Genomic DNA, 27808 nt, shown 5'->3' on the forward strand with positions numbered 1-27808 from the left:
CTTTAATCTTTGTTTCGTCTCTCATTTTAGATTAAATGAAAAAGAAAGAAAAAAAAGAAATGTGGCATAAATCATATTTCAATTCGATCACAGATGAATTAACGTTTAAATGGAAGTGAGGAATTCGACAGCAACCGCAATAAAAACAATACGACAATGACAGCTTTAGAAATGTTAACGAGATTGGAAAAGCCATCAATAGCCCACCAACCCATAGAAAAGGTTTTAATCACCAATTTCAAAGTGGCATTGCACTCAGCTACCAACAATACTGTGAAACTGTTAACGCGAAGAAAAATAGAGAACAATCAGAAAAAGGCAAGTGAATGGAATAATTTAGCCACAAACACCATCGACACCAGTACAGTACAGTGGAATAGCTTTGAAAGCGATGACACGTCATTCACATTTAATAATCAGACAAATGAGATAATCGAGAAAAATTTGGCAGCTACAATATCATCGATACGCAACAATGTAACACGTGTTCTGTACATGTATTTTAATAATGTTAGCGATGCGGAGGGTTACGGGGCAGCCTATACTATAGCAACACCGACAATGGAAGAGCTGCAGCACCATTACCACCATCAGCCGCACCAACAGCAGCAGCAGCATCAACAGCAGCAACAACAACAACGGCAAGAGCAGCCGCCATCATCAACAATAGCAACAAAGACCTCATTATTGTCAACAACATTTTTACCGGTGACAGGCTTAGAGACGACCGCTACACTCAACACAAATGATACCATCATAAAACAGTCGTCGACATCAACATCAACATCAACATCAACATCGACAATAGCATCAGAAACACTATCGACAACTCTTTCACCTTTGTTATCGCCAAACAATGCAACCGCTACCCATTATTTAAATATACCAACGGCGACGCCTAGTATAACATATCCGAGCTATAAAATTGAAATAAGAAGCTACGAAAATTGTTCAGCTCTCTTTGCCAACTACACTCAACCGCAGCCAGGTGAGTAAACCGTTGTTTGTTGTTTGTGCGCGGTATACAGAGATTTTCCGCTAATGTACGCAACTAACCTTTAGCCCTACTCTCACGTGAAGCCTGCGAACGCAAACAAATGAAAAGTAAACAGTAGCGGACAAAAAAACCAAATTTTTCTCCTCTTGTTACCAACTAAAAGTGTACGTTTAGGCACGTTTGCAATAATAACGAACAAATGGGCAACGAATGAAAACGCAAAGCAATTAAAGTGAAATAGAAGAAATTAAATTGAATCGATGGAAGAAGGTTAAAGTGTAAATTACTTGGATGACCATTGTTAAACTGAAGAATACTTGACGGACGGTTAAATTGAAGAACGCTTAGCGTGTGAGCAAACTGAAAAGGTCCATATCGACGACCAACGATCATCTTAATTTAAAGTGAAAACTTAAACAACATTCAATGGTAAAGCAAAGTGCAATCAATTTCTGTTCCCTTTTGCATATTAAACTGGACATACGTGGTCCGTAGTGCAAATAAAATCATTTTCAAATATAATATATTTCAACAAATCGTCCCCTTAACGTTCAAGTGCAAGCAGAAAAGTCCTGATAACGGCAAGCTGATCATAATGTGAAGCATCTTTAAGATTAAAGCTTTCCCAAAGGTGTTTAGCAAATTGCCTGTGTTAGCGTGCCCTGCCTTATGCATATTTAAGTCATATATTTCTTCGAAGGCTTCCTTAACTCCTGTGAAAACCGCAGTAACTATCCCAACCTTGGCACAAAATTCGACATAAACGAAATACTTTTGATCGACATAACAATACGTTCATCTCGTTTATTTACGCAAAATTGCTCTGACATGATATGATCCTCACACTAGCCTCATTACATTTGAAAATAGGAATGATTCCTCAAAGCCAGTAGTCGTCATAGGCAACAAGCCATTTGCTGTGAGATTGAAGCAAAGTCTTAATATATGAAAACGCTATTCTTGAATAATGTAAAAGTGTGTATCTCTCTAAAGCAGTCTACGTACGCTTTTAGATTTTTTATTTATCATGCGTAGCCTGTGCGCATCTTTTCTCAATTCATTTGTGGCTTGGAGAGATCCGGTCTCTCAGCAAAATGAATACACCCGTGGATAGATCCGAAAGTACCCGAACTGACAAGCCCAAAATTCTTTAAGAAAATATATTTTCTATTCTCAACGTAATCTTGCCGTCGATATTCAATAACTGCGATACTCTGTGTATACTAAACGATATCGGGCTCCTTGAAGCCGAGCCCTTAGTTTTAAGGTCCATCTCGTCATGGCTGTATGCTAGCAATGTATGCTTCGACTAGTGAATAGAAGGAGAAAAAAAAAGGCGAGTTTCAACTCTTTGATTTTCTCCATCGCGATAACGGTTGTGCGAACAGATGCATTATCGACGATTTTTCTTAATTTCATTATTCAAACGATGCAATATGCGTGCATAATATTCGACGCAGGTAGAACAGGCTTTGCTTTGCCTGGAGACATTCTCCCTTCCCGTTCCATGTTGTCCCTTCATTTTAGGTATGAAGCAATGCACTTAAATCTCATCTAGGGGCGAGCGGATTGATGTGACCGCCTTATGCTACGCCGGCTGTATTGAGCTCGTTTTTCATAAGAGCCGCGTACAATATCGTATTAATTGCGTAATAACATAGTGTTATGAAATTCGTTTTTTACAAGATACAGTCCGCATCACTAGATCGTAGATATTTTGATCAAGAGAAATACACTTCAAAGTTCTTTTATTTTACTACTTTGACTCTCACAACAGTAGGAATATTTATTTACGATATATTTTGGCCATACTTTCTACTTCTAAGTTCTTGCCAGACTAACTCTACTTTTTACAAATATTCGATTTATATACAATTTTACAAGAATGTTAGTATACCTAAATTTATGACGTGACATTTAATTTGTTAACCTGCTTTGCGTACTCTGCTTTTACCTGTCTGTTTTCCCGCTAATCGCTTTCATCGATCTGCAGCTGCATGACGCCTAGCGAATGTAAATTTGGTTGTAGAACATGACTAGATTTGGGATTTCCGTAACAATAGTTTAATAGTAGAAATTAATATTAAATTTTATATTTTTAAAGCAGACACTTTAATACGAAGCAAATGTTTAAGCAACAACATGAAAAATTAATGCAAATAAGTAGAAATATTTGATACGAGTACACAGAATTACTACATAGAACCCGTTCGATTCGACGAAAAAGGAAAAATATGTAGAATTTCTCTTCGAAAATAAGAGGCAGTATTTTCTTTGACAGATCGAACTAATTGTATGCGAAATTGCAGAGCTGGCAAAAACCCAAATGAGAGAGAGGATGTCATCTGTATCTCATTTACATTAGTAATTCCCTTGGTGGCTTGATTGGTTCGAAAGAGATGCCCCTTAGTGCCGGTTATCTTATTTTAGTTTAATTTTTAAATGTGTGTGTGTATGTTCTACATTTTGTGGCAGGTTTTGCATATAGAAGACTTTTATCTCTTAAATGTTAAATCACTTGTGTACGCATCTACCCACAGTTATTCCATTGGTAATAAGCTTACTCAACTAAGTGTGACTCTTATATAGTTCTCAAATGGATTGTATAACTAAAAGCATAAATAATTTGGGAAAATTTTACCTCACATAATCTGCATAAAACGAACGAGCATAATTGGCCTTAATCTAGTTTTCGATTGAGACACACACGTGCAATTGATTTCGAATAACTAAATAATCAAAAACAACACAACAGATTATATTATAACGTATATAAAATCATCCTTTAGCCTTATGTTCGCATTCTCACACATGCATCTATCTATACACTATATCAGCAGAAGGATAATAACGAAATGTTTAGGGTATAAAATAAAAAAAAAATGTTTCATATATATTTTATGTTTATTTAGGTAGAGTGATATACGGGCAATTGCAGGATTGTAGGTGAGAGCTTACGAACAGAGATAGTTATAGGACAAAGTACAGCCGCATACTAAGCCAGACAATTTTGCCTAATTTAAGAATTGACAGGCAGTCAGTCCGTTGCATGTAAAAAGTTGGAAACATCAAATCATAACAAAGCTTGTCTTAAATCTTAATTCATGACTAATTTACACCTTCTTATCAAGCAGAAGCTTGCGATAATATCTCGTTCGGCATTATTCGCATATACTTTCATGTTACGTGCAAAGGCTTTATATAGTCTTGTTATTGCTATGCATTATTTAATTAACTTTAGCTCTGATAACTTTACGCAATAATTTTGTGAAACTCTCTGCTAGATTGTAATGATTGACATAACTAATCCAACAATCAAACCGCGCTGAACGAACAAGAGGATTATACGCATTCGCTGTTCGCTACATCTGTTCAGTGACAGTGACAGTTTAATATAGGTTGACTGAATAAATTGACAAAATGAAGACAAATTAATATATGTAAGTGTAAGTGATTGCAAAACACTTTATACCAATCCAGAGCAAAAAGTGGAAAGATATTTCTTTTCATTTAATTTTGAGTACATCGATGGTTTGAGGAGTCAATTTTGTACCCAAGCATTTAGGTTAATCGGAAATTTATTTATTATGATTTATTATAATTTCACACTTCCATGTCTGATAGACAACGCACGTTAGAACCCCTTGGACTAGAACTTAATCCTCCTCCTTTTATCTGGCATCTTACTAATGGCAGCTTAATCAACCCTTCCTTCTCTGACTTAAGTATCTTATAGCCCACTTAACATAGGAAAACTAGATGTGGCTCAGGTTTTCTTCCTAGTTTATTGTTGTCCACAAAACCCTTTCCCCTCTTTCAGCGCGTTCCGGGACTAGCCTAGCACTTTGTGAAATAGGCAATCTGGTATATATATACTAACGGTAGCTTGGGCAAGTTTTTCCGTATCCACATGGTTCACGATCTTTTAGGCCTACCTCTTCGTAATTAGAGCATCTGACTGCCCTCATCTAAGGACAACCGAAAACTTTTCTAGACAAGCTAATCGCATGTAGGCTACTGGCGTTGAGATGGTCTAGGACCAGCCTAGTACTCTCTCAATCAATCCAGGCGACTTTGAAAGATTTTAGTAGGCAGCATACTCGTGATTTAACCACATTTTTTTCCTCCTACTTTATCTGTAACCAAGGCGTCGCATTTCTCTAGTTGTTTTTAACAAGCCCTCTGTCTCCCGATCTAGATAGGTGGCATCCTTATATCCTGATAAATAGCGTACTCTCTTACAATTTAGGTAATCTTCCCTCATCCCAACTAGCTTAAGGCAAGCTCAGCATCTTTTTCCTTCCATTAGTCTTTTTCTAACCTGCTTATGCCGCCTCGAGCCAATTTACCTTTCTCCAAGTCAACGTAATTCGCTGCTACTTGACTACTAAACTCACTTCTTTTCTGTCAACTTCGGATATAACTCAATGCACTTGTATCTGTTTTTTCGGTATTCAACATACCTAGAATAAGAAATAGTTCGGCAAGCCGAACGCGCTAGGTGGACTACGAACCTCATATAATGCGTGAAATGATAGGTCTTCGCGGTTTTTTGCCACTAGATGGTATTGATGCGTATACACCGGGCAACACGCGCCTGATCGTCTCAAGCGAACATGTGCTTAAATGGTGACAATTCAGCTAACATTTTTCGTGGAAATAATTTTCTAGTCCTTTGCCCGAAAGATACGCTATATGATGCTTTTTTGCCAAAACATACCGAAAAATTTGTGAAGTATACGATGAGAATGCTATGAGTGTACGAAAGCTTCGGGAGTGGTTTGCTCAATGCCTTTCCAGAAAATTTCAATGAGATCTCGTAATCCGTGGAGCAAGACCGGCACGAAAGTTGCCAGGAAATAGTGGAGGCACAATTCGTGAACCAAATGCCAGTTTGGAGTCTTTTGACAAGAGCAGGCTACCAAACCTGGCCGGAGACCTTTTATATCATCCATTATTATGCGTCAAAATCAACAGTTCGATGTTTTGACGCTTCTTTTTGAACGTTGTTCGAAAGGAATTATAATACTTCGTTAAAATCTTTCTTTAAAGCTTTGTTTGACTTTGCTTTCGATTGCAATTATGCAATGCTTTGTTAGAGACTCTCAAAAAGTTTTCAGCGTTAAAAGGTTAACTAATCAAAGTAAGTCAAACAAATGGTCTCGCAATTCATGATGACCAGCACAATTTCTTGCCGATAATTTGAATTTGTATTGAGGGAAATCAAGACAGATATCAAAATTGTGCGAATATATATATATATATATATATGGTAGATCTAAACTTGTTCGTTGAATCCTTCTATATGTTTCACGGAAAAATTCAATGAAGTGAATCCTAATTAAAAATATGTTTGTAATTAAGTCAATAGTAAAGCGCCCGCAGTTAGTTTTAGTGTGAATTATTTTTTATTATTATTTAAATCGCATTGCAATCATTTTAATTCGTACCGATGGACAGCGCAACCTATTAATTAAACTATTTATATGTTTTATTGAATAGCAAATTCAATTTTGGTTAAACGTTAACTGCTTGATCTAATTTCAATTCCTAATACACAAACGTATTCAATGAATTATTGAAAGACATATTTGTCCATAATACAGTTTATCAGTAAGTGAACAAATCTATTGCAATACCAATAAACCAAAAAACAGAAAGCAAAAAGCAAAAAGCAGAAGAAAAAAGGAGCAAACGGAACTTTTGATTTTGACATACTTACTCATGTCTATTTACGTGGTGTCCCTCCCTCTCTCTCTCTCTCTCTCTATCTATATGTCTATCTATCTATCTATCTATTTAACCGTTTCTTCTCGTAAACAGGTATGTCAGTGTTTTTTTATTGTATATTAGTGAAGTTCTCATTCACCCAGGGTGAGTTTCCCATTTCACTAACACACAACACTTTATGTGGGTCAATGTAAATATACGGCTGTGTACGACTACGGCCATAGAACTTAATACAAATAAACAAACAAAAAATAAGCAAAATATCATATGTTTGCTTGTAATCGATTTACTGGTTGTTAGCCTTGTCCAGCTAGCTGTTGGCACATTTTCCCATTAATGTTGAAAGAGTTAACTGAAATCGAAATTTAATTAACGAAAAAACGATATTGAGAAAAAGTCAACATTAATTGAAGCATTTTAAGAAATCTATATTAAAGAATATATGCACGCTTCCAACTGGGACAAGCTATCAATAAATACCATAAACCACTTAGCGATGTTCTGTTTTCAAATCCTTTCTTTCCTTGTCCTCACTTCACATGTTCCAATGTACCGAGATGAGGTATAATAAATTTAGCCCCTTTGGACTAGAGTTTTCCTTATCTACAGCCACGGTCAACTGTTGACTGGCTATTTATTTTCTTTTTCGAGAAGTCGTATCCAGCGCTCCAGCAGCCAGAAGAAAAGCATTTTTTAAACAACTTTTATTTTAGGATAAAAGCAAACGTAATAGAGATATATGAGATATATGCAAAAAATTACCCGGTAACACGGCAGCCAGCCTCCCGGGCCATCGTTACTTGAAGGGGCCCAGCTCTCCAAAACGAAAAAAATGCAAATGTGAATTAAAAAAAAAAAAAAACAAAATTAATTCACCTATCCATTCACCTAGCAAGCAAGCTAAAGTTTTTAAAGTTAAGAATTTTGATTGGCGACTATTTGAACTTAACCGAACTTACCTCACGAGCTTCGTGGGAAAATTTTGTTTTACAAAATTTAAAAAAAAAGAAATCTAAACCAAACGATAAAAAGTTGTAGCACTTCAGATAAAGATGGTTTCGAAGAATCATGTTCCGGGAGAGAAGCGTTTAAGGTTTTATAATATGTTAAACACGTCTTTTTTGGCATAGTAAACACGAATTATTCAGTCATCATCGCCAAATGCAAAAACTTTATTCTAAACTTTTAATTTCTTGACAGAAACATCGACGTCCTTCGCATCGCTCTCAGTCTGATATCAATTCTACGATTGCCTTGATGAAACTACTGTATTACTAGTAACAAACACAGCCATAATCTAATGACATTCGTTAGCGCTTTAGAGAAGTTAGAGATCAACAGATTCCTATCTATAAAGCCGCACCTTCCCCAAAGGAATTCATCTGACATGACGAGTCTTGTTGGAGCTCTTGAGAAACTTTTCACAAAATTTCTTTCTATTAATGAATTTTTCACCGCAAAGCATCTATTAAGCCGATCTTATTACCAATCCCCAACAGAATATATAAGTGATTACATGCCTTAACAAACCTATCGCCCAAGGAACTACACTTATGCGTGTAACGCGCGGGCGTAATCAAAAAGAAGTAGGAGAAGAGGCAGCGGGTTGCCGCAGTTAAGTGGATGCGTACTCTGTCGATACAATTACACGGCTAAGCATTGACTGAGCATTCATTGTTTCAAACAATTTAAAACGGCAAACGGCAAACGCCAGCGCGGCTTGTTAGCTGCTACTCTTATTTACGCAGCATTTGTATTCCCAAGCTTTGTTGGCAAAATTAAAATTTATTTAAGAAATTTTTTCTCGAAACGTCTTAGATAAAAATTATTTATTATCTTATTTACATTTGCATTATAATTTTTTTTTTTTTTTGTTTTTTAAATCATGGAAAAAAAGAATTCATTACTCAAATAGTGCTACACCTCTATTAGTACACCATTGTTAGAAATTATATCCGGAAAACACTTATAAAATGTTCTAGTCGTGCATGTGAGAAACTAATTTACTCATGTTACGTCAACCTTAGTGTCAATGATATGCCACAACATAAACTGCACACATTAACTAAGCACTTGAGTTGATAAGCCGCAGAGTGGTAGTTGGTGAAGTAAAATTTTTTTACCCAAAAAAAAAAAAATTTTTTTTTTAGGAAACTTTATTACATTAATAATTCCTTGAGCTTATAAGGTGAAAAGTTATTGATCGATATTCCTTTTGGAAAGGCAAAGCTTTTCGCTTCACAGGCTTACAAAGTTTTTCGAGACGTTACTGTTCATACTATTCATACTATTCGTGCATGGCTGCCTCGTGAAATTACTCCAGCACTGATTGACAAATATTGCTGCACAGAATAATTGACATCTGACTATTGACTTTTTGCATCGCCACCATCCTATAGGTCATGTTTAATATTGAAAAACTTTTCATTTCTTCTAAGATATTCTTTATTCGCAACACTTGCGCAAAAATGCGAAAATGTCATGAAAAAATGAAAAGTAAACGAAAAAGAGATAATAACCTATTAAGAAGAAGAAATTGGTTTATATTCGCTTACGAGTGCACCGCCATCCAATTTTGTGGTTCGGAAAGCAAAGGTAAAAGCGGCACATTTTTGGTTCAAAAATCTGGAACAAATTCTCTTGTTCCATGCGTACGCGTCTTATTTGGAACATGTCGTCATCTATACATAGTTGCGCAGTGTACACAAACTTTTAAAACCTATTGTGAAAACAATGCGCCCATGGTTGCATTTTATGCATGATTTCGACAGTAAGGAACGCTGCCCCTTCATAGAAGATCTGTACGCGCAGGAAAATGGCGAATGCTTTTGAGACAATGGACATTGTCGTTCAAGTTCAATGATCGTGTAATCTCCAGAAAAGCCTAGCTGAGCTTGTCACACAAATTACACGATATAACTCTATTGGGCTTTTTACTTTGACTTTATGCTGGAGCATTGGCTTGCTCGAAGGAACAATCAGCTATTCTCGCGCTACTATTCCTGTAAAGCAGACTTATACAGAAAGTTGCGAAAATTGTTGTTCAAGGCCCTATATATTGTATGTGGCAATCTTCTAGAGACCATAAGTTATGAACAATAATAGTTTGAATATTTCGTTATTTCATTTTTTTAACAATTAGAAGGTGGCGTTTTTTTTGCTCTTTCACACGCACGTTCCTCTCCCTACTTTCAATTTCAAGCGTATGTCTCAATTCCAACGAGCATAAGAATCTCAATAGCGGAAATAGAGACAGACAGACAGATATTTTTATACATCACTCTACTGAAAAGCAACTAAATGCCTCATTGATACGTTTATTTAACGCATCGTAAAACTGGTACACCGCCATATGTCAGACAAAGATATGTAATGATGTTTATTACTTCTTACTTTAATAAAAATGAGAATATCTTTGGCGGAGAACTCTTTTCCTCTTTTCCTTGACATTACTTTTCAATGTTAACGCAAGGAAGTCTTTTATCCATACATTAGATTCGAATCCGAATTAACTTTTTCTCCGCCCTATTAAATCTCTCTCTGATCTTTATCTACAACACAGTTTGTCAATTTCTTAACAACAAACAAACAAAAAAATTAATAAAGGAAAGCATTAAGTGAAAGGAAAACTTTTACTTTACTTCCGAGACATCTTCGATACACTTAACTTCTAAATACACTATCATTCAACTGGCAGCGAGTGCTTGTTTTGTGATGATGATGATGATGATGAAAGCAAGTTTCGACCAGTTTGTCAACTATGCTCACTATGTCTACTCTCTCTGACCTAATAACTCAATTAATATTCGATTTAAACGCGTCTGGCGCACTGCTGCAGGCAAACGGCCTAACCAGCCTAAACGTGTTAAACCTCAACTCTCTTCGATATTGGGATTTCTGGAAATTTTTGCGTTTCATTCTTAAATTTCACAGAAACGATGACGCAGTTAGTTCAAAACCTATAACAATTTTATAGAAGAAAACACATTTGGCTACTGAGCCACTTTGACTGTAAGGTGAATATTTTTTCGTTTAAGTACTGAACGCAAGAAAGAAGTCTGAGAAATGATTTCATTAACAAATCATTTGCAAGCTATTCAAAGATGAAATAAACGAATCCACGACATTTGTGATGACCTTGAGTTTTTCATTACCTAAACGAGACCAACTCTGCAAATATGTAGGCACAAGTCCTTTTCAAAAATTTTCCCAAGTAACCTCACAATCAATGATAACTGCTAAGAACGCATTGGAATCGACCAAAATTTTGCCTTTCATCGATGTATGCTTAAAAGGTAACGAGATGTTCTTTGTTTCGAACATTCCCGTGTCCCACTACTAATACACGAATACGGTGCAAAGAAAATATACGCTCGGAATTATCAATGATATGACGAATAGCAAGAGCACTACCTGAAAAGTTGCATATTATTTCTATTATAGACCATTATTGGGGCACATAATTTCTCATATTAACATTGCAATGCCCAACTGAATACAACTAATGAAAGCAGCAGAGATATTGATCCTTCAAATATCACTGAATTGTCAAAAAGACGAAGTCAGACAACATCTCATGAAAACTTCTTCAAATACACACAAACAATCAGTACATAAATTGGCAAGTTCTCATGGTAACAAGTAATAAATAAAATCTTAAAATTGACGACAAAAGCCATAGACAAAAAGATTACTTGGCAGACATTTAAACAAAGCCAGATTAGTTCAGCTGAAAGGCAAGTCTTTGCAAATCAATTTTGTGGAAAAGTTTACTTAATGGTAATTATCGAGGCATGCACAATAAAAACAAAGAAAAAAAAAAAAAAACAAGTAAAAACATTAAACCCGGGCAAGGGGGATTGTTCACCCCATCCCACACCATTTCTCCTAATAAAATTATTCGCTGGTTTCAGTCAAGTATTGCGTACTATTTTCATGCAAAGACATATATTTCATGAGAACCCCCATGTTGCAGAATTTCCATTCCACGGGAACCAAATCTAGGAAACATAATTTATTTCCTAAAAATGTTACAATTTTTCAGTCTTTGACATAGGAAACCAGAAATTATACTTTCTCTTCATGTAAGGGCTTGCCTTTCATAGTAAGGCTTACATATGTTAAGGTCTATACAATAGACCTATGTGGTCCAAATTCCCTACCGTCAACTTTTTTTGATTAATATATGCTATTAAAAAATTCGACGTTTTTCTGAAGAGCTTGCTATTTATGAGAAATTTTATATGAAATGGGGTCCAAGAACTAGAGCCATGTGCTGCAAATTTGGTCCACTTAATTTTTATTTCAAATTCCGCTCATGAGCAAATTTTTATCATAAAAGATGAACAATTAGAAATGATTGACATATAAAGATTTACATTTCCTGAGAACTCTTATATGCGGTGGTATCTAAATAATAGACCTAGGTAGTCCAAGTTTGCCAAGGTTAATTTCCTTGTCAATTTACTAATGTAAATCAAGGTATATTAAAAATTAGATCTTTTTATCATATAAAGATATCATTTTCGTAGGGACGATTATATGAGAGGGGGTTCAAAATATTATCCTAGCCGATCCAAAGATTCCACATCAATTTACTTTGCGGAAATAGCTATTATTTAGCTACTTTTGAAAATTGCAATTCTTTTGCCATACAACGTCTTTTCGCACTAGCGTCCTGCATATTCATCGCCTCCCTACGCATCCGATCATTTCTTTCTAGAATAAAATACGACGAAAATGCTGCTTTTCTCTTCAAAAAATTTATTGTTTTTTTTTTATTTATTTATTTTTTTTTTTTATTAGCTTAAATACAATACAAGACAATTATTGGCCGTGATAGAATTTTAAATGGGCAAAAAATTTGATATCTTGAAGACTGAAGATTGAAAGCTTTAAAATACAACGTTTGAAAACGGCCCGTGGAGTAATTCCTTAAAATGTTCAATCGTTTCATTGCATATTTATTATTATTATTATTATTATCATAAATTTTTAGGCAGAGAATAAATTCTAAGACTAGAGTCTTAAAGCACTAGCATCTAAGGCTTTCGGCTTTATTAAAAACTCTACCGCACTTGAGATTTGAACCCACGACCATTGAGTTGCTGGTCAAGACTCTTGCCTACTCGGTCACTCAGGCGGATCAGCGCAAATTTCGTTAACAGTATCTTTGTGAATAACATTCCGCAGGGAAGTTTGTTTTCAATACGCCCGGGCTGCAAAGTCACTTAATTAGTGCCTTGTGAGATTACCTTCAATGCCTCAACTACTTAACATATTTTCAAAATAAGTTTTTTTTTTCTTTCTAGTACTTAGACGTACGCGTAATAGCCTCCCCAGATATTGTTATTCTAGTATCAGACAAAAAAAAAAAAAGAATGTTACAACGGTCTAGCCCCTGCTGCTTAAGCTGTATTTATGTTTTCTACTTCGTTTCCAGGGAAGCTAACTTGTACCTTGTTATCTACATGAGATTTTCTCAGCCATCTTCGGTATATGTTTACGTTGTTCGATGCTTACCTTTGTTCCTTTTTACTAGTTTTCTTATATATTACATTTTATATTTGGCGGCGCATTGGAGGAACTGAAAAAAATATATATATGTACAACTTTTGAGACTTTCCGAATTGACCTAACACTTATATTAAAGAAAGCAATGTGTTATCTGAACTTCTTTACCCAAATGTTTTGCATACGACTTTGTTTATTTTCTTGCATTGCTCTGTCGTTTATAGGAATCGTTACTTGCAGAAAGTGTAGATTATAGGTAAAGAAAGACAGGGAAAGAGCGAGACATGTATATATAAATGTTAATTGATAAACAAAAATATAAATACGATCTGAACACAGATCGTTTGATATATTTGTTTTAAAAATTTATGCAGATTGATGTAAAAATAAATTTATTTACTATATCTTTACCTCGGCCTAAGATGCAAGCAAAGCCACATACAACTAAGAAAAACATTTTAAAAACTTTCAAAACTATTTTACAATATCAAAGAGATTTATATGGTGATAAGTATCCTCCTGAGAAATCATATACGTAATTCAAATACTATTTGTTTTAGTTAGTTTTAACAATTTTTTTTTTTTTTTAAATCATTTTTCTTACTTCTTTTTTGCAGGAGCCTTTTGTAACTGGGCTTGGGATCGGTTTTTATGTTGGCCACCAACACCGGCCGGTGTCCTGGCACGCATGCATTGTCCCTCTGGCTGGCATGGCATAGATACAAGAAGTAAGTTGAAATATTTTCGAACAAATTTACTTCAAATTAAATTATTTAGTTTTATTTTACTTTATTATATATAAATAAATTCGAGTAAAACTTTAGTAACTGAGGGTATGTATGGCTTAACATGAATCATTCCTTTTTAATAAGCTCTTCTTCTCGATGTTAAGAAGAACTTAACATTATTTATGCTATGGCAAGTGTGAACATATGCTTGTGTATTTATACATATACGTATGTATGTATGTATGTATGTATGTATGCGTGCATGAATAAAAAAAGAAACCAAAAAGAAAAAATGCTTCAAAGCTGTGTCAATTTGCAAACCAAGTCATTTTCCAAGTATTTTACTTAAAAGTTTTATTCAGTGAATTTATGATGATTTGATGCCTATGAATTTATATGGCAAAAGAAGAAGAAGAAGAAGAAGAAGCAGAAAATTAAAAAGAAGGAAATAAGCTTCGCTAGGAAATTTATTGCATTTAATATTTAATGAGCCCTAGAAGAGAGAACCAACGTGTGTGCGTGACTTTATGGCTAAATATGTATAGGTGTTTGTGCGTTTATGTATGTTTTTGAATTAGTTTTCTATATTCATTCTTATAACGAATTCATTTTTTATTTTATATTAGAAACTTTTTATTAACCATTTTTGTATAATTGTTTGCGTACCATAAAAAGTTTAATTAAATTACAAGGCATATCAACAATAAGTTATAAGAAATGAAAATGAATTCAACAATTTTTAAACAACACGTAGGCAGCTAAGCCTTAAGAATTTTCATTTCTCTCACACTTCTTGAATCAAAGAATTGAAGAGAGTTTCCTTCCGTTTGATTTCAGTCTAATTCTCATATGTCTCTCCTTCTCTCTGTCTCTCTTTCTCTATCCCGCTTTCTAATTAAAAACATCTTTTTCTAATTTGGAATTACTCTCACACACATTTTAAGTGAGTTATTTAGTAAAACTTAGCTGAAATAGGAACAAGTAAGAAAATTAAATTCGGCCCCGACGGAATCTTTTATACCCATCACTGTCTACCCCCAAAAAAAAAGGCAAAAAGAAAAAAACAAAATTTTCATGCTCTACAATAGAAAGCGCGCGCAACTGATTTCTTCCATTTTCAAAATAGAACGCATGTAGGCGCTGTAGGCGTGTCCTTTGAAAAGTCAGGTTAATTACAAATTCTTTTGCAAATTTTTAGGCGATATCTTTATATTCGCTAACAGGAGAATGTTTATCACATATACTGCAAAGTTACGCCGACAGACAGATGGACGGATGAACAGGCGGGCATGTTGACGTGCCTTCCAAATTTGAAACTGACCAAAACTTGTATACTATGTGGGGTTTTTGAAGCCTGTTTCTGTGCGTTATAAAGTTATTAAAAACGCTATTGAATTTTAATATACTATATAATACTAGGTAGACATGGTCATTTTTTTCCACTTTGGTACACAAACGCTACAGCATCACCCATAGAATATGCGTTAAAATTTTTGTACATTTTTTTGCTATAATAGTTTATGAGTAATGATAACAACATCAATTTTTCTTTCCTTTTCAATAACAAAGTCATTCTCATTTTACGTAGCACTGTAGGCGTGGCCTTCAACCGATCTGGTTCATTTACAATATCAATCTGCGCGCAAGATCTTCCAATGTTTCTGCCAAATTTCAAGCAGTTCAAGTTCAATTTATGCGGCTAGGAGAAGGTTTACAACAGATATTACACAAACAGACAGACGGACAGACGAACGTGTTTAAATCGATTTTGAATTTGATGGTGAGCAAGACTAATATACTTTGTGGGATCTCTGATGATTTCTTCTGGGCGTTGTAAACGTTTTGACAAAACGAATGTACCTCTCATCCTTCGATAATGGGTATAAAAATAATACGGACTTAATAGTCCAATCCATCACAACGTAAAACCGTGAAGGTCTATCGAAAACAACCTTGTTTCGTAACATTATTTTTCAATATCAAATGCATCCTACAGCTGTTGAAGTACAGAGTACTTCTTTGTGTGAATGTATGTAACACACAGAACGACTTAGAATAGACACCGCTTTTATTATATCCACCATTCCAAAATCATTTCTTCAATCTTTTGTTTGTCTTTCCACCTGTATGTCTACGTATGTTCGTGTTCAACCTGCAAGTCGCAGATTTTTTTCGATATTTTTAAGACATTTGTTGCGCTGCCATATTTGTGCGCTAAAGACGAACCCTATTAAAAGTGGATTAAATCATTGTCTCGCCCAATTCCCATATAAAGTTTAAAAAGTCTTTATGTGAAAGGGTATTACAACTTTCCAAGTTCCTCGACAAAAAATCATTGAATAATAGTATATCAGCATTCTAAGTGATGGCGAAAAATTTCGATGGAATGGGGCGATCCTTTCAATCCCTTCTCATACGACCGTTCCTCGTTCGAAAATTGACTATTCAAATGGTAAAAAAGACTACTTTTCAATATTCCATTGTTGCAACTGATTTATAAGAGTAATTTCATATGGAAATTAATTTTACTAAATGTGGACCATATAGATCTATTTGTTGGATCCCATTAGATACATAGGTTTTAGTGATATATAAGTCTTTATTTGACCAGAAGAGGCCGCTCTTAAATGCAGCAATTTAACATGAAAATTAACCATAGGAACTTTCGATCCACATAGGTGTATTTTTTTTCAGATCCTACGATAGTGATTCTTATGAACAGTAAGCGAAATCGCATTTGAAAAATAATAAAATTTTTTGCAAGCAAATCAAGCTTGCTGCATTTGAATCACCTCAATTGACGTTTTACGTTTTACCTCCAATATCGGAGGACTCTCATGAGAAGTATGTTTTTACGTGAAAATGATGTAAAGTAATAATTTTTGTTGGATTATCACGAAATTGAATCATTCACCGAAGTGGTGTAGGGTATTTAATTGTCGGGCTAGCCCAACTAGAATTTCATTTCATATTACGGATTTAAATGAGACGACGACGAGATCTTTATGACAGATTTCTAAAGAAAATTTGTTTAGCAAAAGGATCGAATATCTTGATAAAATATCAAATAATGCAATTTACTTGATCATCACTCTCTGCTGGGAAATTAGACATGCAGTCACAGCGATAGGAGAGATCATAAGATCTTTGGGTGATCACTAATGAAATTTTCGCTGAATTTAATAATAATTTTTAGAAGAGTGTCGATGAGTGTCGATAAATTTTATTTAAAATCTATACTAAACTTAATTTAACTAAGAATCGATTGTAACTTAAATGGAAAGAAAGTTCTCTTTGCCATTCAAACGTCAAGTGAAACGTGATATTAAAAGGAAATGTGATTTATTTATTCATTTATTTATAAAATATATATTATTTGATGTCTTTTTATTTAACTTTATTTGCAGAATTTGCGAACCGTAAATGCGAACTAAATGGTCAGTGGGGTAGTCGACCTAATGATACCTACAATCCTAATGGTTGGACTGATTATCAACCCTGTTATAAACCAGAAGTTAACGAACTTATGCAACAAGTACCAAATCTTGATGTAAGAGGTCATCTGTGCATAATCCAATTAAAAATTTCTCTTTTAAAAAGGTTCTCTTCTTCTACTTTTTTTTTTTCTTTTGTTTTTCTTTGCCTTTTCGCAATTCTTAGTTATTTTTGGAAATTGCACGCCGTACACGTACCTTGGAAATAGTTGGTCTTATTCTGTCCCTGGTGGCTTTAATTATATCACTTATCATTTTTTGTAATTTTCGCTCATTGCGCAACAATCGTACAAAAATCCATAAAAATCTATTCATTGCTATGGTTTTACAAGTTATTATAAGATTGACATTGTATCTGGATCAAGCATTTCATCGTGGCAAACAAGAAACAGCTACTAATACAAGTGTCACAGGAATTGAAAACACTGTAAGTCTCTGCTATTGATTTCCTGTTACATCTTAAAGATTATAGATTACATATAATATGCAGACACATCGTGATGTAAACGTGATTGCATTTACGGCGTGGGTCGACTTAATTAATAGAAAAATGATTTTATATAAATCTATGGCAACACGAAACGCAAGTAACTCAATGATTAAATGAAATCTTTTCCCTGCGGCATTTTTCATATTTATTTAACTGAAAAATGATAAAAATCTGAAAACAGTTTGAAAATGAAAATACTTAAGAAAAAGATTTCCAAACGGATAAGTCGCAAGACTTAACGCAAATAATTCCATTTCAATTACGACAACAACGAATGGTTTCGTTTAGAATTAGATTTCATGAACAAAATCCACAACCGGATAAAATCGGATAAAACAAAGAAAAACAAGAAAACTACGACTTTAACGATAACAACTGATTTTGCTTACTATACTATACTAGTACTATAAAATCGGATTCCTTCAACGAAATTCACAACCGGATAAAATCGGATAAAACAAAGAAAAACAAGAAAACTACGACTTTAACGATAATAACTGACTTTTCTTACTACACTATGCTAGTCCTATAACATCGCGTTCCTTGAACGAAATTCACAACCGGAGAGAGGCAACAAGTAAGAAAGTTATATTTAGCGGGGGCCGAATTTTGCATATCTCGCACTATGCTCTTCGCATTCTACTCCCCAAGTTCTTTTATTTGATACCCATATCGCTGGTATTATTAAGAAAAAAATTAATCGCGATGTCTACCGTAATCATTTTAAACTTAACCCATTTTTAGGCAGATAAGATATCTTCACTTGAGGAGTGTACAAAATAGTTTTGCACGTTTTGTCTTGTTTGCCTTATCATAAGGCGTCATAAGCGTCATTAAACCTCAAAAAATTGAAAAAAATTAAATTTAATTACTTGTAACTTCGTGTGGACGCAGCCGATTGGTTCCATTTTTGTATCTGGGAAATAAAGTGTGTCGTAAAGCGAATATGGAAAGTTTCAGCCTTTTAACTTTAATGATTTCCGTATAACGAACATATAATCAAAAAACTTTTGCTAGAAAAGACTGAGTTGCGATCAAATTTACACTCCACTGCGGACTTCTGCTATGACGAATTTAGCTCAGTTTCAATGCCAACCTGCGTGCAATAACTCCCAATGTTTCTACCAAATTTCACGTTGACATCTTCATTTTTGCGAGTAGAAGAGCGTCAACAAGACACACAGACACACAGACACATAGACGGACAGATGGATATACATGGCTAAATCAAATCACGATTTCGCGCACAGGCTGATCAAGAATGCATATACTTTATAGGGTCTCTGACGCTTACTTTTGAATATTACATACATACATTACAGAAGTGGGTATATAAAGAGCAATTTTTTTAAACGCAGATAAAATTTGCCTTTCATGACAATTAAGAGTTTTGTTTAGAGTAGTAGGGTGAATACCCCATAAAGCTGATATAAGTTCTTTTTAGTATAAGCAAGAAATAATTAAATAAATTGTTGCTTAATTTATGCGGAAATGAAAAAGTCCTTTTGAAAGAAACTCTAAAGGTTGATAAAGTGAAATAAATGCAGAAATAATTGAAAATCAGTCTTTTGCAATGACCTTTACAACGGAGGAGTCGGAACGCTAACCGGAACTGTACTCTGTTACTTCTTATTCTTTCAACACAAATATTTGTAATTATTGTCAGAAAGTTTTCAATGAGGTGAAATGAATTTGAAAATATTAAATTCAAAAGCGAAACAAAAAAAAAAATTCTTTGAGAAGATTGTGACTTTTGTACCCATCACCGTTATCCTAAAAAGAACTAAAAAAAAATAAAATAAAATAAAAAAAAAGAAAAGAAAAAAAAAATAAATTTCCCTACTCTATAACATTGGATGGGTGTGGCTGATTTTCTCCATTTTTGTAAAATAAAAGGGCAAATTTATATCGTACGCCTACTGCAATAAGTCAATGGGTAATGGGGAAAATACCCAGAAAATCTGACATCTTCTCAATTTAAATTGCACTGCGCGTGTGGTCCATTTCCAATATCGACCTGCGTGCAACAATTTGTAATATTTTTACCAAAACTCGAATAGATATCTATGTGTTCTTTGGCGGCCAAGAGTAATTAACAGGCAGATGGACAGATGGACGGCCAAACATTTTTAGAGACTACTCAGAGTTGATACTAATCAATATTATCTAGACTCGGTATGGTCTCTACAGCTTCGTACCGAGTGAAGTGCTTACGTCGTGACAGAAACATAAAATTTCAAGATTGCGTGATATTGATGATGATTGATGGCGCGGATGATTTTTTCGATTTTTGCCCAAATGCTGCACTTACAGCATATAAATTTCAATTATTTTTATTATGTATCTGTTGTGATTTATAAGTAACGTAAAAAAAAAAAAAAAAAAAATTCCAAATTTTTTTTGGTTTTGAAAATATATGTGGTCTCAAGTTATGTTGTATTGCGGTCGTGTCGCATGACCGATTCGGCGCAATTTCATTACCAACCTGCTTGCAAGTGACAAACTTGAAGCAAATGATTTCCTTTTTGCGACCAGAGTAACGTGTATCCCAGACAGTGATAGACGCGGGCAGACACACGCACATGCACATTAAATCGCTTCAGAATGATATACTAATCGAAACTGTATGACATATAATTTATGGGATCTTTGAAGTTACCCTGTGGGTGTTGCAAACGTTACATATATGTAATGCATATCCCTTGTTTGTTCAAAAACAGGTTCATTAATATAAAAGCGATTATCTAAAAATTTTGGATAAAAGCAAAGCCGACTATGAACAATTAAAAATTTTGCTAAAAGGCCTAGACTCTAATGAAAACAAAGAACAACAACTGTTCGAAATGAATAAAAAACTGAAAAAAAAAAATAAACAAATAGAAATAGTATAGTATGGGATAAGCTTGTATCCAGTGTAGAGTGCTATGGAAATTTTGCATAAAATTTCCCATAATTAATACCAAGCAAGCATAACTCAAACTCATGACACACAAACATTGACAAACAATATCGTGCAAATGCTTGCACGGACAAATACTGTAAATAAATGATTTTCAAGAAAAATGTGAATTTTTGGATAGGATTCGTTAAAGCCTAAATTGAAATACATTTTAAATATCCTTTTAAGCGTTACACGTAAATAGAAATAAGAATAGGCAGCTTGGATATTAAATTATTTCGGAAGCAATAGCAACGAAAAGGGAGCGCGTTAACGGCGAACGGATATATTTAAAACTTATACATATATAAATTTTTTTGCAAAAATCTTTGTTCTCTACTTAAGGATTGTATTGAAATTTTCTATAACACTTTTTTCCGCACATTTATGTTTTTATTCATTTTTCCTGTTCGCTTTTTTGTTTCCCTTTCTCTTTCTTTTTCGCTTTCTCTTTTTTTTTTTTTCAGCCCTATTTATGTGAAGCATCTTACGTTTTATTGGAATATGCTCGCACCGCTATGTTTATGTGGATGTTTATTGAAGGCTGGTATTTACATAACATGGTTACAGTAACGGTTTTTCAAGGACGCTTTCCTCATACCATTTTCACATTAGTTGGTTGGGGTATGCCTGTGCTAATGACAACGGTATGGGCGATTTGCACGGCCATCTATCACGATAGTGTACACGATTGTTGGTGGAATTATAATTTGACACCGTACTATTGGATATTAGAGGGACCGAGACTAATTGTTATATTGGTGAGAATGTTTAATGAATACGGAAAATTATTGATCATAAGAATATAATTTAAGTCTTTTTACTTTACATTCACTTTTTTTTTGCATTTTTTCTTTCTTTATTAATATTTGCAGTTAAATTTTACTTTTCTTATTAACATCATACGTGTCCTTGTGGTTAAACTGCGTCAAAGTCAAGCTAGTGATATTGAGCAGACGCGTAAAGCGGTCAGAGCGGCCATAGTCCTGCTGCCGTTGCTTGGCATTACAAATGTGTTGCAATTAGTTCCCGATTTACATACACCCTGGAAATTTGCTTTATGGTCCTATGTAACACACTTTTTAACCTCATTTCAAGGCTTTTTTATAGCTTTGATATATTGTTTCCTAAACGGAGAGGTGAGAGAGAGAATAGTACTGTAATCGTTGCAGTAGTGTTTGCTAATTGCAAAGAACGCAAAACACGGCAACTTAATGAAATTAATATTAATTTTTATCTTAGGTAAGAGCTGTACTGCTGAAAAGTCTAGCTGTGTATATGTCAGTACGCGGCCATCCTGAATGGGTTCCGAAACGGGCGTCCATGTATTCAGCTGCCTATAATACCGCGCCTGATACTGAAGCTCAAGCTAATCATTTAGATAATAAAAGGTAAAAATGCTCTCTTTATTATGCGGAAAAAAATTGTGAAAAGCTATCGCCCTCGTAGAAATGACTCACCGCCGATCAATAAATCACGGTCAGGGAACGGCCGTAAGGCAAGCACCACCACAGTTATACATCATGGTAACAATGTAAATCCTAAAACACACTTAACCAGTCGTCTGTCGGTTGGCAGTGTATACCGCCATCGTCAGGGCAGCGTGCAGAGTAACAACAATACAAGCTCGATTGCGAGCAACGCGCCGCAACAACAGCAACAGCAACAACGCCATGGCCGTCATAATTGGATGTTTATGTTGTGCTTTCGCGGCCATAAGGTACTTAGGGTACCGCCAGCGCCATCCGAACCTCCTGAGTCAGTTGTTTTTGAGTTGTCAGAGCAGTAGAGAATTTTATGCTTTGTTAGTTTTCTCTTTTCAACAATACTCTCTCTATACGATCACAGATGTCAACACTTTTTCACATATTAAAAAAATCTTGATACACAACCATACACATATTGTATATAACTTGCTCTTAACAATTACGCATACAATAGTTAGAAACGCTCTCTCATCCGCTTTTTCCATTCATTCCATGCATTCAATAGCTTTAGCACTTTATTCATTAGGACTTTAGCACTGTTTCGACTGCTAAAAGGCTTTTTAGATACTTACGTATGCACATAACATAGCTATTAGTGTAATATGTGATATAAAATGTTTACAGCTTCCTATGCAAATAAATGAATTCATTAAATTTTCATTCATTTTATTTACGCACAAACATTTTCATTAAATTTCTTTTCCCGTGAGAAAAACTCTTCCAGTGATTCATTTCTTAAGACATACATCTAATTGCCTATATATGTAGGAATATATGTGATATCATAATTATCACATGTGCTTTTTGGCACACATAACACATAAATTAAAGCGTTCAAATTATTTTTTTTAATAAGTCTCCTGCTGAGGAACTCAATGTAAAATCCATATTCTCTCGCAATTGTTGCTTAAGCCTAAAAACGCGTAACAAATGACAAATTTTGACCCACGATAACCTTAGCTTACATTATTGTCTAATTATATTGAAGCTCTCCTTCCGCAAGTAAATTCTCCAACGCAAAATATTGCTCGATTGATTCGTCAATATATTGATTACGCTTGAACTCTGTAGCTATTAAATATTTTTCGAGATCGATTAAGTCCTTGATCCGATCTTCGTAACGATATATCGCAAAATTATTTTAAACATTTGTTTTCATTAATACTTCGTCCGCATCTCTGCGCATTACAGATACATTGTCGGCTTGGAAGGCAAAGAAACGAAATATATCGGAACTATCTACCTCTCTTTGCCACGTCCAAAATACACGTGAACTTTGTATGTTTGCGAAACGTCGACACACATTTTAATGACTCTCATATGTTATATGTCCCAAGTATTTTTTTATGTTTCTTTATTTATATTATTTTACTATATATATATATATATATATATATATATATATGAGCAACATATGCGGAAATTGTTATCCAAAATAATGAATCCCCGCCTTGATGGCCTTACTCAACGCGTCAAATAGAAGCGATAACCGTTGCACGCTGGAAGTAGAAAAATTCTCACCAATAGGGGGACCTATTACCCTTGAGGTCCCATAAAGATTGGCAGCGTCAAGGCCTATATAACATCTCACTATTTAGTGCCCCCACGAAGCTTCGGGGTAACCACAACCACTAATATACAAAAGCCATATTTCCAATGTTCAAATGAATAGTACATCGTACATACTAGGAGTGATCTGTTTATGGATAACGTAATCCACGTGAAGATTCAAAATTTTTATATAACTTTTGGCAAAACTATACGAAGCTTTAGCCAATCCTGCATTTGTCTTCTCCAGCGCCATCAGAACTGACTGGATAGAAATCACATCAGATGAATAGCCGCGACCACGATGAGATAAAGGTTTTGCGACTACAAGTAGCTGTTGCATTATAGCTAGTCTAGGGAGTATTGAGAATTTTGCACGTAATTCGATGAATGACGTTTAAAATTAGGCAAGTAATGTAAGATATTTATATTCCCTACACCACAACAAGCGTGTGTTAAATTAAATCGTAGGATAATATGTTCATTTATATATATAACGACAGAACAAGGCATTATATGGCAAGTGGCCGACAAAGTGATCTGATCTGATCTGCATCGCGTACGAAATCTGATTAAAAGCTCTCAAAAATTGCGACTTATAGATTGCATCTAAAAAAAAAAAAAAATCAAATAAAATAAACAGACGGACAAGCTTACATCAATTTAGAAAGTCATTCTTAAATGATCGATGGATCCACCGAATATACTCTTGTACTTCGACTGGTGTAGGGTATACAAAGATGAATACTCGGAATTAAAATTAAAAAAAAAAAAAAAAATTGATGTAAGTGAAGAGCGAGTACAACGTCTGTAAGTTTGTGTTCAACTACAGAAAGTGTAACTGAGGGAAAGACAATCCGATGGATTGGAATTTGCTCAGCACAATTATAAACGGTTAAGGGTACCACTGCAGACGCAGGCAACAACCGAAACATGGATTAAGAGTGTTTTTTGAAAAAATATTCTCGAATGGAAGGAAAGCTGACAGAATAAATAATATTTGAACAACTTCTTAAGCATATAATTAGATCTAAATATATATTAGGTATATATGAATGTGTTTTTGAAAAATATATTTCATTCATTCATTCATTCATTCATACAGATGTATTTAATTAAAAACGCTCTGCAACTGATGAAAAAGAGACTCTAAAAAAAGACGAACATTTAACTTTCACGCCTATAACAAGCAGATAGGATGAGGACGAGTATCTAGCTAAAAAAAAATCATCTTTGGGTCAAACAAAAGAAGGCAAATTTTTGTTAATAATTAACGCTTAAATTAACTTATCGAAAATAGCTTACGCGTATCACTTGAGAAAGTTTTTTGAAAGATACCGCAATGCTTTGTAGAGATGTTTTTTTAATTGAAATTAAAAAAAATTTCACTTAGTTTTTTCGATTATTCCGTTATCTCGCTACCATGAAAATAATTTCTCATTTTCAACAATTCTTCTTCATTCTCTTTCGCCGAAAGAGCCGTTCTTACTGCACCTTTAAAGGGTAGAACCATATCTTCTACGTTTCACGTGTCGTCAAATACGTTAATAAAGGAAACGGCAGCAAGATTAATGACTCTATACCCGAATACATAAACAATATGAAAAATTTTAGGCAAAAGTTTTAATTTCTCATCACAAGCAACAAAAGCTTTCAAATCATTCTCAACTTCTTATCGACTCAAAGGTCGTCTTTATGATGCTTTTGTTTTTAAATGCAAATGAAAACCTTCTGGAGACATCTTCTTAGTTTAATACGGGAAATAGACATCAACAGCAGGTGAGACATTTGACTAAAATTTCTCAGCAAAGATTCATTTGACACTCTACTACTCTTGGCGGCAAAAAACACGAAATTTCAAAGAAAAAATCATAAAATTTCATATTCGAGACTGGCTAAAGCGTTTATTAAGTTAATAAAAAACAAGTAAAAACAATATAGTTGGACTAAGTCGACTATTAAATACCCTCCACAGCATTGTTTAACGCAGTTCTTCTTATTTTTATTATAGAACACAAAAATTATATCATGTTGCTATATGAAGATATATATGTGTCATGTGCGTATTTAAAGGGAAGCGGGCCCAAACTCAAACTTACGTAATACAAGTTTAATCCTTACATAGGGCAGAGTCCAAGAACAGGCATATATGATCCAAATTTCGTAGAATTCATTTATGTAGGAAATTACTATTCTGCTGTACAAAGGATCAATTTTCTTGAAAGATATGAGAGGGTGTTCAAAAATTGCTCCAATCGGCCGAAAGTTTTCCTACCAATTTAAAGCGCCAAAATATTACTAATTAATCATTTTTGCCGAGATATTTTTTTTCTATATAATAAGGCGTTATATGCAGAATGATCGAAAACGTTGACCGATCCGAACCATGTTCAATAGCATTCGCCTTTGGGTCAAAACACGTCTCTATACGAAATTTCACCAAAATATTTTAAAAATTGTAACCTGTAGATTGAACACAATTTTACATCGACAAATATCGGACAGACAGGTTTAGATTAATTTAGATTACGGTTCTGAACTGAATGAAAGCGGATCTATCTTAAGCCTTTCTGCGTATTGTATACCTCCACACTAACTTAATATACCCTGCACCACAAGTAGTGTAGAGTATAAAAATTGAATCTATCTTTAGCCCATCTGCGTCCGCACTACCTAAAACCACATGTAGTGCAGGGTATAAAAACAAAAACTTTTTTCCCTAAATGAAAAAATATTACTGAGAATTCCACTTTAGTTGAGAAAATGAAATGAAGTAAAGCGAAAAGGAAGGGCGAGAATTTTGAATTTCGTGCTCATTTATGCGAAAATCAAAGGCGTGAAATAAGACGTGAATGGAAATGCGAAAGGTAACATACAATGAAACACTATGATTTGATGACCCGAACTGGAGAAAGGTCTAACATTAAAGGAGGAAGTTAAACCCTAACTCCATAACGCGGTAGGGTTTACAGTGCCATGCAGTAGTGGTGAAGTTGTCACTCCAGAGGAATTTACTTATATGTATTGTAAAATGATTCAAAATTGATTGATTACCTGAGAGTAGGGGATAGATGCCGACATTAGTTCTCTTAGATGTGGAGCATAAAGCAATTTAGCTTCATCGATCGTAATATATACTACAAGTATAGGTCATTACAAATCATTTCACGTTTTCTGAGAGAAAATTTCTTTAGATTTTCTTCTATTTTTCTTTAATAGCATTTACTGAAGCACTAAGCTCTGGCGTAGTTTAGTTTGTAACAATTTAAAGCAAATAGTTTTGCGGGAAAAAAACTTATCCTAAAATTACTTTCCCTCTTTTTGTACTAACCGATGCCCCTACTTATCCCCAAATCCTAATTTTTTCACTGTAATAACAAACGATTTGACTTTTTTAACGAATTCTGGCGGATGTTTTATCAAAACTTATTTTATAAAAACATTATTTCCAATTAATTTAAACAAAAAAAAATATTTTGTATAAAAATGCTTTATACATGGCATGCATTTTTTAAGTATTCCTCTTAATAAACAATTAATTATTTAAGGAAATGGTTATTTAACAAAAAAAATACAATTTTTTTCTTCTTTTTCTAATTTTTTTTTTTTTTTTTTTTTTTTTAATTTTAATTTGAAAAAAAAATCATGTCTTTTTTTTATTTTCTTTTTTTTATCCTTTTATCTCTGTTCATTTCAGAACAAATGTGTGATGCCTAGTAATGAAAGCCAATTGCCTCCGCAGATATTTATGACAACTAAAACGGAAACGTTAACCTAAAACCTATTTTCTTCGAAATGTAGGCCTCTTTACAACAGCTATAAAAAAGGAATTAGAAGAAGAGACAAAAAGCGAAAGAGAGATAGAGAAAAGAAAAAAAGAGAA

The 27808-nt window shown here is 34.3% G+C and overlaps 1 protein-coding gene across 5 annotated transcripts in view; it reads left to right on the plus strand.

The window, feature by feature from the left end:
* The window catches only part of LOC119631976 (PDF receptor), an 80156-nt gene extending 52348 nt beyond the window's left edge, over nt 1–27808 (plus strand). For 4 of the 5 annotated variants that reach the window (XM_038024745.1, XM_038024828.1, XM_038024667.1 and 1 more), the window contains 9 exons: nt 31–988; nt 13858–13968; nt 17376–17518; nt 17629–17889; nt 21358–21651; nt 21766–22029; nt 22133–22281; nt 22340–22610; nt 27623–27808. In XM_038024745.1, coding sequence (XP_037880673.1) covers nt 157–988; nt 13858–13968; nt 17376–17518; nt 17629–17889; nt 21358–21651; nt 21766–22029; nt 22133–22281; nt 22340–22610; nt 27623–27703 — 2406 coding nt within the window. In that variant the 5' untranslated portion in view covers nt 31–156 and the 3' untranslated portion in view covers nt 27704–27808. Of the gene's footprint in view, nt 1–30; nt 989–13857; nt 13969–17375; nt 17519–17628; nt 17890–21357; nt 21652–21765; nt 22030–22132; nt 22282–22339; nt 22649–27622 lie in introns of all 5 variants that reach the window. The other variant, XM_038024995.1, reaches the window with a different exon arrangement.

This window comes from Glossina fuscipes, unplaced genomic scaffold (assembly GCF_014805625.2).
Source record: "Glossina fuscipes isolate IAEA_lab_2018 unplaced genomic scaffold, Yale_Gfus_2 0, whole genome shotgun sequence".
NCBI classification, from domain to species: Eukaryota; Metazoa; Arthropoda; class Insecta; order Diptera; family Glossinidae; genus Glossina; species Glossina fuscipes.